The 11251-nt window shown below is 44.0% G+C and overlaps 2 protein-coding genes across 5 annotated transcripts in view; both read right to left on the bottom strand.

Moving 5' to 3' along the window:
• The window catches only part of SMURF1 (SMAD specific E3 ubiquitin protein ligase 1), a 110607-nt gene extending 99393 nt beyond the window's left edge, over nucleotides 1–11214 (bottom strand). For all 4 annotated transcript variants that reach the window (XM_049639259.1, XM_049639256.1, XM_049639257.1 and 1 more), the window contains exon 1: nucleotides 10838–11214. In XM_049639259.1, coding sequence (XP_049495216.1) covers nucleotides 10838–10892 — 55 coding nt within the window. In that variant the 5' untranslated portion in view covers nucleotides 10893–11214. The remainder of the gene's footprint in view (nucleotides 1–10837) is intronic.
• The window catches only part of ATP5MF (ATP synthase membrane subunit f), a 616357-nt gene that overhangs the window by 343201 nt on the left and 261905 nt on the right, over nucleotides 1–11251 (bottom strand). The window lies entirely within an intron of this gene.

Below are 11251 nucleotides of genomic sequence, written 5' to 3'. Positions count from 1 at the left end.
GTTTCTCAGGATCCACATAAGAGTGAAACCATATGGTATCTGTCTTTCTCTGTATGGCTTATTTCACTTAGCATCACACTCTCCAGCTCCATCCATGTTGCTACAAAAGGCCATATTTCATTTTTTCTCATTGCCACGTAGTATTCCATTGTGTATATAAACCACAATTTCTTTATCCATTCATCAGTTGATGGACATTTAGGCTCTTTCCATAATTTGGCTATTGTTGAGAGTGCCGCTATAAACATTGGGGTACAGGTGCCCCTATGCATCAGTACTCCTGTATCCCTTGGATAAATTCCTAGCAGTGCTATTGCTGGGTCATAGGGTAGGTCTATTTTTAATTTTCTGAGGAACCTCCACACTGCTTTCCAGAGTGGCTGCACCAATTTGCATTCCCACCAACAGTGCAAGAGGGTTCCTGTTTCTCCACATCCTCTCCAGCATCTATAGTCTCCTGATTTCTTCATTTTGGCCACTCTGACTGGCGTGAGGTGGTATCTGAGTGTGGTTTTGATTTGTATTTCCCTGATGAGGAGCGACGTTGAACATCTTTTCATGTGCCTGTTGGCCATCCGGATGTCTTCTTTAGAGAAGTGTCTATTCATGTTTTCTGCCCATTTCTTCACTGGGTTATTTGTTTTTCGGGTGTGGAGTTTGATGAGCTCTTTATAGATTTTGGATACTAGCCCTTTGTCCGATGTGTCATTTGCAAATATCTTTTCCCATTCCGTTGGTTGCCTTTTAGTTTTGTTGGTTGTTTCCTTTGCTGTGCAGAATGAAAGCATCTTGTTTTTAAAAACTAATAAAAAAACCCTCAATGTCATGAAGTGTGGTATTGTAAATACATGGCAGAAATAAAAACGTGAAACTGGCTGAACAAAGGAGGCAGGGTAAAATTCAGTGAACACCCTACCTGGTCAACGATGTCACTTACTAAGATGGTGTGGACTAGGATCAGAGCGCCTTGGGGAATGGCTGTCGTGGAAGGGGGTGGGGATAAAATCATGAGCTATCCAGAGACAACTGGCTGCTCCTGTGCAAGAGAATGTAATGCGCGCTCTGAACCATAATGACTATCTATTTCCCCTTCTCGGTTCTTTCAAATAGTAGTCTTTAGTTTGGTCTCCTGATCTCCCTCCGTGGTTGTACACAGTTCAACTTGCCAGTGTCCATCCCTAAATCATCCGACCATGAGAAGCTCCACGACCCTGACAAAGACACCCGGCCATCTTCACCAATGCTCCTGGAGCTGAAGCTAGAGGCAGTGAACACCGAAGCAGACGGTGATGGAGCCGTCCTAGCCAAGAGAAAGGACAATGTGAACAAATCTCTTTCCAGCTCCCCTTTAGAAGAAGCGAAAATGAGGGCTTTTGTAGTTAATCTTTTAACATCTTGGAAATCGAGAAATAGCTGATGCTGTAGCAGGATGGTTTTGGATGCAAGTCACATTCAAATCGAAAAGGGCACAAGGCAGCTGTCCAAACAAGAGATGCTCGCAGCTTGAACTAAGAAAGAGGCAAGGGGCATAGAGAGAAGACATGCTCCAGATGAACCATGGCTGCAGAAACGAGAGGGCTTGAGGAGTTAGATACAAAGGATATGACAACATGTCTTGGTTTGGGGTTTGAGCAACTGAGTGGATTTAATGAAGTGAGCAAGACTGGGGACAGGAAGGTTTCTGGGGAGGAGAAAATCAGGAAGACTGGGACATGTAAAGCTGAAGGTGTCTACTAGGTGTGTGTGGGAACAAGAACGTCACCTTTCCAATCTTGCACAATCAAGGAGGAAAAAAAGGCTACCTTACAAAAAAAAAAAAAAAACAAACAAACAGAAAACACCTTACCTAATGTTGTGAGTTTGTGGATTATCCTCACTGAAGCCTAAGGAGAGTTAAATCAACATCCCATGAGAACATGTAGGCCTTCTCCTGCATAGGATTATTGATTATTGTAAAGTATATGAATTTATTATAGTTAGATTAAGTGTGTTTCTGAGTATTTCCGTAACTGCACATGATATGATTATCCATTTAGGACAAGAGGAACTATCCTTTTCTGTCCTGTAAAATGTGTTTTTAAAGAGTAAAACAAGTTGTATGCTATCTTTTTTAACCTAGAAATAAAAACACATACAAAACAAAACAAAACAAAACACACAACGCTCTTGGGGCTTGGTTTGACAGCTTGGCTCAAGTGAGGAAATATACTTGAGAACTCTTTGGAAATGAAGAAACGCAGACAGAGAAGGCATTGCTATTATTGACATGTACGAGCAAGCATCAAGCAAATCTCAAATCTATCATTTGTAGGTAATATATGTAGAGATACAATTCAGTAAAATTTAGACTTTTTATCCCAAAGATCTAGGAGAACTATAAGACAATAAATGACAGGTGGTTACAACCTTTTCTACTTTTATCGAGTCAGTTAGTTCTTCTTTAGGCACAGCTAAAATTAATAAGCAAGCCTATAAAAAGTTTAAAGCAAATATTGATCATAAATATTTAGGGAAAATACCAAGTTATTGATGCTGGTTTATGCAAGTTAGCATTTTTGTCCCCACTTTAGGGATGAGGTTATTTTCTGAAAATAGGTCAGAGGTAACCCCAAATGATATTCCAAATAAATGATATAAACCAGCACTGTTATTTAGAACCAAGACCCCAATCTTTCAAAGGGCTCACTATAGAAAGTAGATCTCAGGGGCACCCGGCTGGCCAGTCGGAGGGGATGTAACTCTTGATCTCAGGGTCATGAGTTTGAGCCCCACGTGGTGTGTGGAGATTATTTGAAATTAAAATCTTAAAAAAAGAAAAAGGTAAATTTTTAAAGAGGGAGAAAGAAAGAGAAAGAAAAGAAAAGAAAACCAAAAAGAAAAGAAGAACGAAAAAAGATTGATTTCGGGACCAGATTTCTCAATCTGGAAAAAATTTGGGCTTACTTAGTTTCATGCGGGAACAATTTGTGTGTGAGTGTGTGTGTGTTTGTGTGTGTGTTTAAGTATCAGAATAAACATATTCTCTGGGAAAAAAGTTTGTTCAGATCTACAAAGTATGCAGAGTATTTTTCACTCTCCAGAACCCAGGAATCTTCCTGTGAAGAAATACATATAAGCATGGCTATATGCCTTTAGACACTATTTTAGCCTTTTAAAATATATTTGACACAATTATTTTGAATTTTCAGAACACCTGCATTTGAAAACAATTTCAACCAATGTACTAGTTGCCCTAAGAGATTGTTAAGAGCTGTAGATTCTTTTTTGTTTTCAACATTTTTAATTGTTGAAAAGCAATCTATTCTCAAGAGGAAAGAGGGGAGAGATCAAACAGTACAAAAGGAATACAGTGAAAACATGTCCCTCTCACCCAGATCCTCAGGCCCTGGTTCTCCCCCAGGGACAATCACAATCAGTATTTTCAGCAGTACCCTTGCAGTGATACCCTATACAAATAGGTCAATAAATTTCCCCTTTTATTTTTTACTTATTACTCAAATAGTATTACAACATTCACTCCTCTGAATCTCTTTCCCCCACACAATAATGTGTCTTAGAAAGTGCTTTGTATCAGAATCTTATAAGCACAATCTTATTCTGTTAAACAGCTACACATCCTTGGGTATATAACATAATTGATTTAACTAGTGCTCTATTAATGGCACATTTAGGTTGTTTTCTCTCCTAGTCTCAAACAATGCTGCAATGATTTTGCATAGATGTTTTTTTAACTTATTTACTTATTCATTTTTAAGTGATCTCTATACCCAATGTGGGGCTCAAACTCGTGACCCCAAGATCAAGAGTCTCATGCTCTTCTGAGCCAGCCAGGCGCCCCTTGCATATATCTGTAAGAAAAATTCCTGGAGGCAAAATTGGTCAATCAAAGGCATAGACATTTATTATCTGATAGTACCAAGCTGCTGTCCTTACTCTATTGTATCAATTTACATTCTCAGCCAACAATGGAAAAGAGCTTCCGCTTTTCCACACCTTTGTCATCATAACATATTTTCAAACTCTTTGGTCTCTGCCAATCTGCTTAGTGAAAAACTGTTTCACTCCCAGTTTCAACTGGTATTTTGTTTGGTATGTAGGGCTGGGTATCTTTTCCCATGTTTGAAACCCATTCTCTGTCTTTTCTGAAGTGTTTGTATTCTTTGCAAATAGGTTATTGGCCTTTTTCTAATTGATTTTGAAAGCTCTTTACATATTAAAGAAGCTAGACTTTCATTTTCATATAGACTGCAAATTATTTTTCCTAGTTTGTCTCTGCATATCAACTTCTATCCATTTTTTTTCTCACGGAGAAATTTTCTGTCCAACTACTTAAGTCTTTTTAATTGCTTATAATTGTTTATCAGCTGATTCTTTTGGACTTCTAAAACAAATAATAGCAATTTTGCTTTCTGCTTTCTCTAGTTAATAACAATTTTGACAGAGCACATCCCTGTATTGTTCCCGATTTTAATGGGAATGCTTCCAAGGTTTCACAATTAAAGATGAGGCTGGCTTTGGCAACTAATGCTATTTCTCCAGGGAACTTTCTGAATGCATAGAGAATTTAACAATTTGTTCTTGAGTATTACTTTTCATGTTTATCAATAGGTTTTATAGATTTTCTTCAGTGTCAAAGCATACCATTAGTGTTAGCACTGACATAATTATTTGGGAATAAGAAATAACAGGAATATGGCCCTCTATTTACACCAGGCTACCCTATAAATAACCCATAACTACGCATCAAAATATTTAATCCGCATCAAGTCCTTGTGCAACATGCAAAGGCAGGTATCTTGCATCACAGACAGGCAAACGGAGTCTAAAAGATTGTAATTCCACCCACCCCCTTTCTTCACTTCTGTGAGTTAAAAATCAAATTCAGACCTTCTGACTCCCCGAGTCAGTGTTTAAGCCACAAGAAAGTACCGTGCGTGGCCTTTAGAGAACCTAGCGAATGCCCAACGTACAAAGAAAAACGCAGGCCGCTGTCTACATCCCGCAGTCTCACAACGTTCTCTTCCAGACTCCTGAAAGCAACCTCCAAGTTGGACTCGGGAGCTGAAAACATCTGAAATGCATCACCCAGCAGCCGGCAAAATAGGTTCATGCTCAGTGATACACGATGTTGCTGACATTCCTCAGCCAATTAGAATTCCTTTCAGCTGCAATGGAGGTGAACACAGCTGGAATGAGACTGGGGCGCGTCACCAGGCGCATTGATTGTACATTATTTAAGCCTTGTTTTAAAACAATAAAAGAGCTCCCCCCACTTTAATCCGGAAGCATGGAAACAACATTCCACTTAGTTCAAATATCCAAATGGATTACATTGCATCTATAGACACAACAGTAATTCTAACATTTTAAAAAGAAGATATTTCCAGTCCACATGGCTAGGTGCTTTTGTGTGTGTGTGTGTGTGTGTGTGTGTGTGTGTGTGTGTGTGTGTTTTCAACAGAGCTTTCCAGCTCATCTTTAAGTAGCATACCTTAGGGACGTGGTCAGCTAGAATGCGGTGGATGACAAGCCAATTTAAATTAGGGGTTGTCTCTCAATAACATTCACTTACAGAACAACAAGCAAACCAGTCACTTAGGTTGTTCAGTGACAAAAATAAAATAAATAAATAAATAACCACATATTTTTAATTCTCTACTGGTTTAAAAATATTTAACCTCTAAAACGGTTTGAAATTACAACAATTTGATCCAAGTAAGAATCCTAAAAGTTAGGGTTTCTCAACCAGAGAATCAGAGCACTGCCAGGATACTAAATTATTTCATCTATTTCCGAAGGTTTTTGAACTTCCCTTTTGCTCTTGGCACTCAATAAAATGCACAATTCAGCTACTTTAACTTTTAACCAGTGTCCACAAACATGTTACAAAACAGCCAGTTTAGTTAAGTGGATCATTGAGCTGATGTTGAAATATTATGGGTCAGTCTTTTTTTTTTAATTCATGAGGAAATACTTCTTCCCAAGTGACTCAGCCCCCAGAACCTCCCCTTACACACAGCACAACATGCCAGAACCCGACAAATTCGACCAAACAGAGAAAATGAAAATTTGGGGACTAGAAGGAAAAACTCAAAGTTCAGACACCACTTTTATGGTTGCAGAAATAGGAGTTGTGAACTGAAATAATTAGACTTGAAGTCAAAAATTCTAGTTGGATATCACTACAATTACTATCGAGCTATAGACAGAAATAAAGTGTACAAGGTATTTCGTCTCTCAGGTCAGTTAGGGGGTCAAGAAGTTTTAAAAAACGGATTTGGGGGGGGGGGGAAGGTTTTTCTTAAGACCTCTCCAATGTGGTCAAATCACAAATACAACCTATATTTGGCAGAATGTGATTCCTTTTCAAGTAAAACTGAAGCTTAAGTTTTGCAATAGTTACTTGAGGTAGCACATCCCACACCCTTAACCAGCATTAATCCAGCCAAAGAAGTGCCTTCACAGTACCTTCATAAACCTGAGGCTGAGCCCGAGGAAAACTCAGAAGCAGCTCAGGGCTAAACACTGATGACTTATGCCAGCTTATCCCGGTTTCGTCGTTAAAAACCAAAGTGTTGCCTGCCTTACATAAGCGAGGTTCTCTGCTGCCATAAACCAATAAAGGGAACTCTCTTAACAGCCTTCTTAACCTTTAAGAGAAACAGAACTATTTCAAATCAATTAGACCACCTGTTATTGATCAATTACAGTTATTAACAGTTATTACTACAACTGTTTCTCTCCAAGTCGCATCATCTGGATGCCAAACCCCAAGTCGGCCTTACTTTCCATGTGCTACAACTTTAAAAATAGCCTCCATTTCCATATGCTATCAAGGAAGGCCTCTTCCCCTCTCTCCACTTGGAATTAGAATTTTTCTCTTTGCAACACGCAGTCACGCTTCAAAAGATATAAAAACACAAGGAAGTCTGAGAGTGTTTCAAGGCCTAAATACCCAAAAAAGTTTAGGCATTTGCTATTTCAACTAACTGGTTAACATTGGAATAAAATTTAATTTGCTTGAAGAGCACTGTGGAACCCTTAGAGCCCAAAATTCCATTCTTTTACCCAAAGTGGCCTAAATAATGTATCTGGGATTCATTTGTGTACCACATAAGAAACAAAAGTTTTTGCAAATCCTGCTTGAACTTAAAACGGTTTCCGAAGTGTTTGATTTGCCAGTGAACTCTAAATGTCTGCAAGATAATGTTAAGATCACTTTGATTTTGCACATATTATGCCCCAAACCTACTGAAACTATTTAAAAACTATTTTCCTGTTAAAACATCACAAAGACATTCATTAAAGTTAAATTCTTTTAAATATAAAGACTCAAATATTCTTCTACTACATAGGCCAGGCTTCCAAAGCAGCTCCATATACTACTCAATAGTTTTCAAAAGCTGAAAGGGCTCCAGAGGAAGAAAAAAAATATATCATAATCAATACACAAAATTAATGCTTAGCATAAATCAAACATAAGAGCTGTGTTTTAACACAAATTTCTGAATATCAGCATTGAGATTTAATAACACAAAGCATAAGTACCCAACATAATTTAGAATAAGTAGGTAGCCAAATGGAGAATCAAAGATGTTAGAATAAAGTTGAAATCTCGGGGCATCTGGGTGGCTCAGTCAGTAAAGCGGTTGGACTCTTGATTTTGGCTCAGGTCACAATCTCATGGCTCGTGAGTTCGAGCTCAGCTGTTAGCGCAGAGCCTGCTTGGGATTCTCTCTGTCCCTTCCCTGCTCATTCTCTAAATCTCTCTCTCCAAATAAATAAACACTTAAATAAAATTTTTAAGTTGAAATCTCATTTTATATGATGAAACTGAGACCCCAAAAGGTCACATAATTGGTTCCATATCATGCAGTTTAGGATAGAGCTGAACAAAATCAAGTCTTTTTTTTCCTAAGCAGGCTTCACGTCTACCACGGAGCCCAATGTGGGGCTTGAACTCACGACCCTGAAATCAAGACCCAAGTTGAGATCCAGAGTGAGACACTGAACCCACTGAACCGACCCAGGTGCCCCTCAAGTCTCTTAATTCTAAATCCAATGCTCTCTTCATCACCAAATACAACTGTGGACCCCAAAGTTCTAAATGCTCTTTTATAACTCCCATGCCATCAGATGTCGCCTTGAATTATGCTCTGTGTGATATTACTGACTGGTTAGAATGTCCCTCATTTTTAAAAAATATTTTTTTCAAATATCACAGGTAGAAATAAACTCTGAAACCTGTAACAAAAGCATACAACTTTTACAAGATGGCTATCCAACAGGCCAGAAGTGAAGGGAGTTCAAACTGCCCCTGAAAGCTTGAAGAGGAGGCCAAAACCACCCCCTCTTCAACAAAATATCTGGTTCCAACGTTACAACATAAATGAACTTTCAACAGACAACTGCACGTGGGTCTACAATGACCACTCAACTCTCCATCCTGTTGCGGGGATGACCACACTCACAGATCATCTCAGACCGCCAATAACATCACCAGGGGTGAAGGGAAAAGGTGCTTTGGAAACAACACCCTTTACCTGATCCTTCAATATCAAATGCCATCCAAAACTCTCCAAAGCATTTCTACATCTGTGGCACCTAAATTTCTGAATCCAAAAATAATTTGGGAGGACAAACCAAGTCCCCCCCACCCCCTTCACACCGGAAAGGCCCAGACCTGCCAATTAGGCTTGATTAATATATATATTACACCTGACACACTCTCATTAGAACCTATTCCTTCTGAAACATTAATCATATTTCTACCAAAACTCATGAAGTCAGTTACTTCTGCTCTTAACAAAATGAAACCAATCTGATGTCAATTACAGTTTACACTGTAAATGAGAATCAAATTAAAGTTGTCAGTAATTAAAGTTTTACAAGCATCACAAAGTCAAAAACATGGCTTTCATGTAACCATAAAAATAACAATGTTATACATTGTATCTCCATAGTGAGAAGTGTTTCCTACAAGTCCTGGAATAAAGGATGATGTTTCCCCAGAAGTAAAGATCCCTGGAATATATGGCTGTCACTCCACAAAACCAGGGTCTGGATTTGGGTCCAAATCATCTGAACATATCATCTCATCATAACCTAATGTGACATCTTTATACAAAAATAAAAATTATAACTCTTCTCTCGAAACAAACAAAAAATCATGCAACAACTATGTACCTTCAAAGGAAACTTTAGTTTTTAAACAATCACCCATTGTTGTTTTCATGGATTATTACCGACGAATTAGTGTTAAGCATCTGCGATAAAGTGTCCAAAATGCTCATTCTGTCTGTGAAAGGATCTGACCAGACTCTGACTTCGGAATCCTCACCACACGGGCCACCGAACAGAAAAATCCAGGGGAAAGCCCCAGTCAGGAATTAGCCTGAACTTTTTATTTCCTTTCCAGGGCTGGAAACATTCGAGTTCGGAAAGTCCCGCAGCAGAACCGCATCTGCAGCCCTACAATCCCGCCTCAGGTGTGAATTTGAGCTGGGAGGCGCGGCCGCAGCGCCCTAAGCCCTGAGGACACCGAGAAGGGGCGGGCGAGGGCGCAGACCGGCCCGGGATCTCCGGGGCCCGCTAGCGAGGGGCGCCTCCCCCAGACAGCTCGCGTCCACACTCCTCCAAACCCGCGCGTCGCCGGCCCGCAGAGCCTCGCGCTCACCCTTGAAGGTGGCACTACAGAGGCTCCTAGGAGACGCGGGCATTTCATTGAAAAGACTCAACGGGAGCGAATCAAGGAGCCTCCGTTAGTGCAGCTGCCAGAGCCTCCAGTGGGGGGCGGGGCGGGGGTCCCTCAGCGCCTCGGCAGGGCTCAAGGATGCTGGGGGAGGAGGGGGGGGGCGGTGACGGCAAAGTGCATTGCAGAGAAGGAAAGAATTGAAGAAGCACGGTCAGGAGTAGATAGTGGCCTGGCCTGAGGGAGAAAGGAAGTGGAGCAGACCGAAGAGGTCTGGACCAGCGGGGAAGTGAGGAGAACAGGACGGGGAGAAGCCACGAGATAGGACTGAGGAATTCGAGGCTGAAGGAAAGGGTGGAGGCAGCGAGACAGAAGCAAGGGGGCGGGGCCGGGAGATAAGCAAGGGAGGGACTAGGTAGAAAATGAGGGGCGGGGCTTAGGGGGAAAGTGAGGGAGCCCGGCCAAGGGAGAATAAAGGGGCGGGGCCGGGAGGGGAGAAGCCGGGGGGCAGGTGGGGGGGTGGTAGCGGGAGGAAGGTACAGAGTGTGGGGGAGGGGGTGAGAGCCGGGGGCAGGAGGCAGAAGCTAGGGGGCACGTCCGAGGGCAGACAGGGGAGCGGGAGACGACGGGAAGGTGGTGAGAAGCGAGGGGCGGGACCGAGAGCAAGGGGCGGGGCCTGGAGGGAAAAGCGAGGAGGCAGGTAAGGGGAGAGGGAAGAAAGCGAGGGGTAGGAAAGGGGGGGGGGGGGGGTGAGGGGGAGGGGGGGGGCCACGAGGGGGAGAACGGAGGGGACAAGGCGGGGATGAGGGAGGGGGGCGACCGGGGTGGAGGGGTGAAAGCAGGAGGGGAGAAGCGAAGGGGCAGGTGGGGGAAGGAGGAGGAAAGCGAGAGGGCCGCGGGGGGGAATCGGGGTGAGAAGCGAGGGGGCGGGGCCGGGAGCAGCGAGGGGGCGGGGCCGGGAGCGAGGAGCGAGGGGCACTCGCCGAGGGGGGTGACGAGGTCCTGGGACAACGGCCGGCGTGGGGGAGGGCCACTCCACCGGGGCGCTCTGCGGGAAATTCCGGGGCTGCTGGGGGGCCGTGCGGGGCGCCAGGGGGCGTCGGGAGAGTGGGGGGGGGGGGGGGGGGGGCCTCCCACCGGCCGTACCTGTCAGACGGATCTTGATGCTGGAGCCGTTCCTGCGCGTCCCGGGGTTCGACATCTCCCGCCAACGATCGGGCAGCCGCGGATCCAGCGCCGCCGCCCCCCGGCCCGGCCCGGCCCGGCCCCGCCGCCGCCGCCTCAAGGTTACGGCTCCGGGCTGGGCGCCGGGGTCCGAGCCGGGACACAAACTCCGCGGCCCAGGCGTCCGGGCGGCGGGAGGACGGTCGAGCCGGGGGATCCGCGCTCGACCCGGCGCCCCCGACCCTCGCTCGCTCCCAGCCGAGCCCAGTGCGGAGCCGCCTCCGCCGCCACCACCACCACCTCCTCAGAGCCGGACGCCCGCCGCCCTCGCCGCTTCCGCCGCCGCCGCCGCCTCCCGGAGCCGCGCGCGCTCCCGCCGCCGTGCCGGCCCGGCCC

Source organism: Panthera uncia, chromosome E3 (genome assembly GCF_023721935.1).
Source record: "Panthera uncia isolate 11264 chromosome E3, Puncia_PCG_1.0, whole genome shotgun sequence".
Classification (NCBI taxonomy): Eukaryota; Metazoa; Chordata; class Mammalia; order Carnivora; family Felidae; genus Panthera; species Panthera uncia.
The sequence above is the reverse complement of the archived record's forward strand: the minus strand, read 5'-3'. Positions and strand labels throughout refer to the sequence as shown.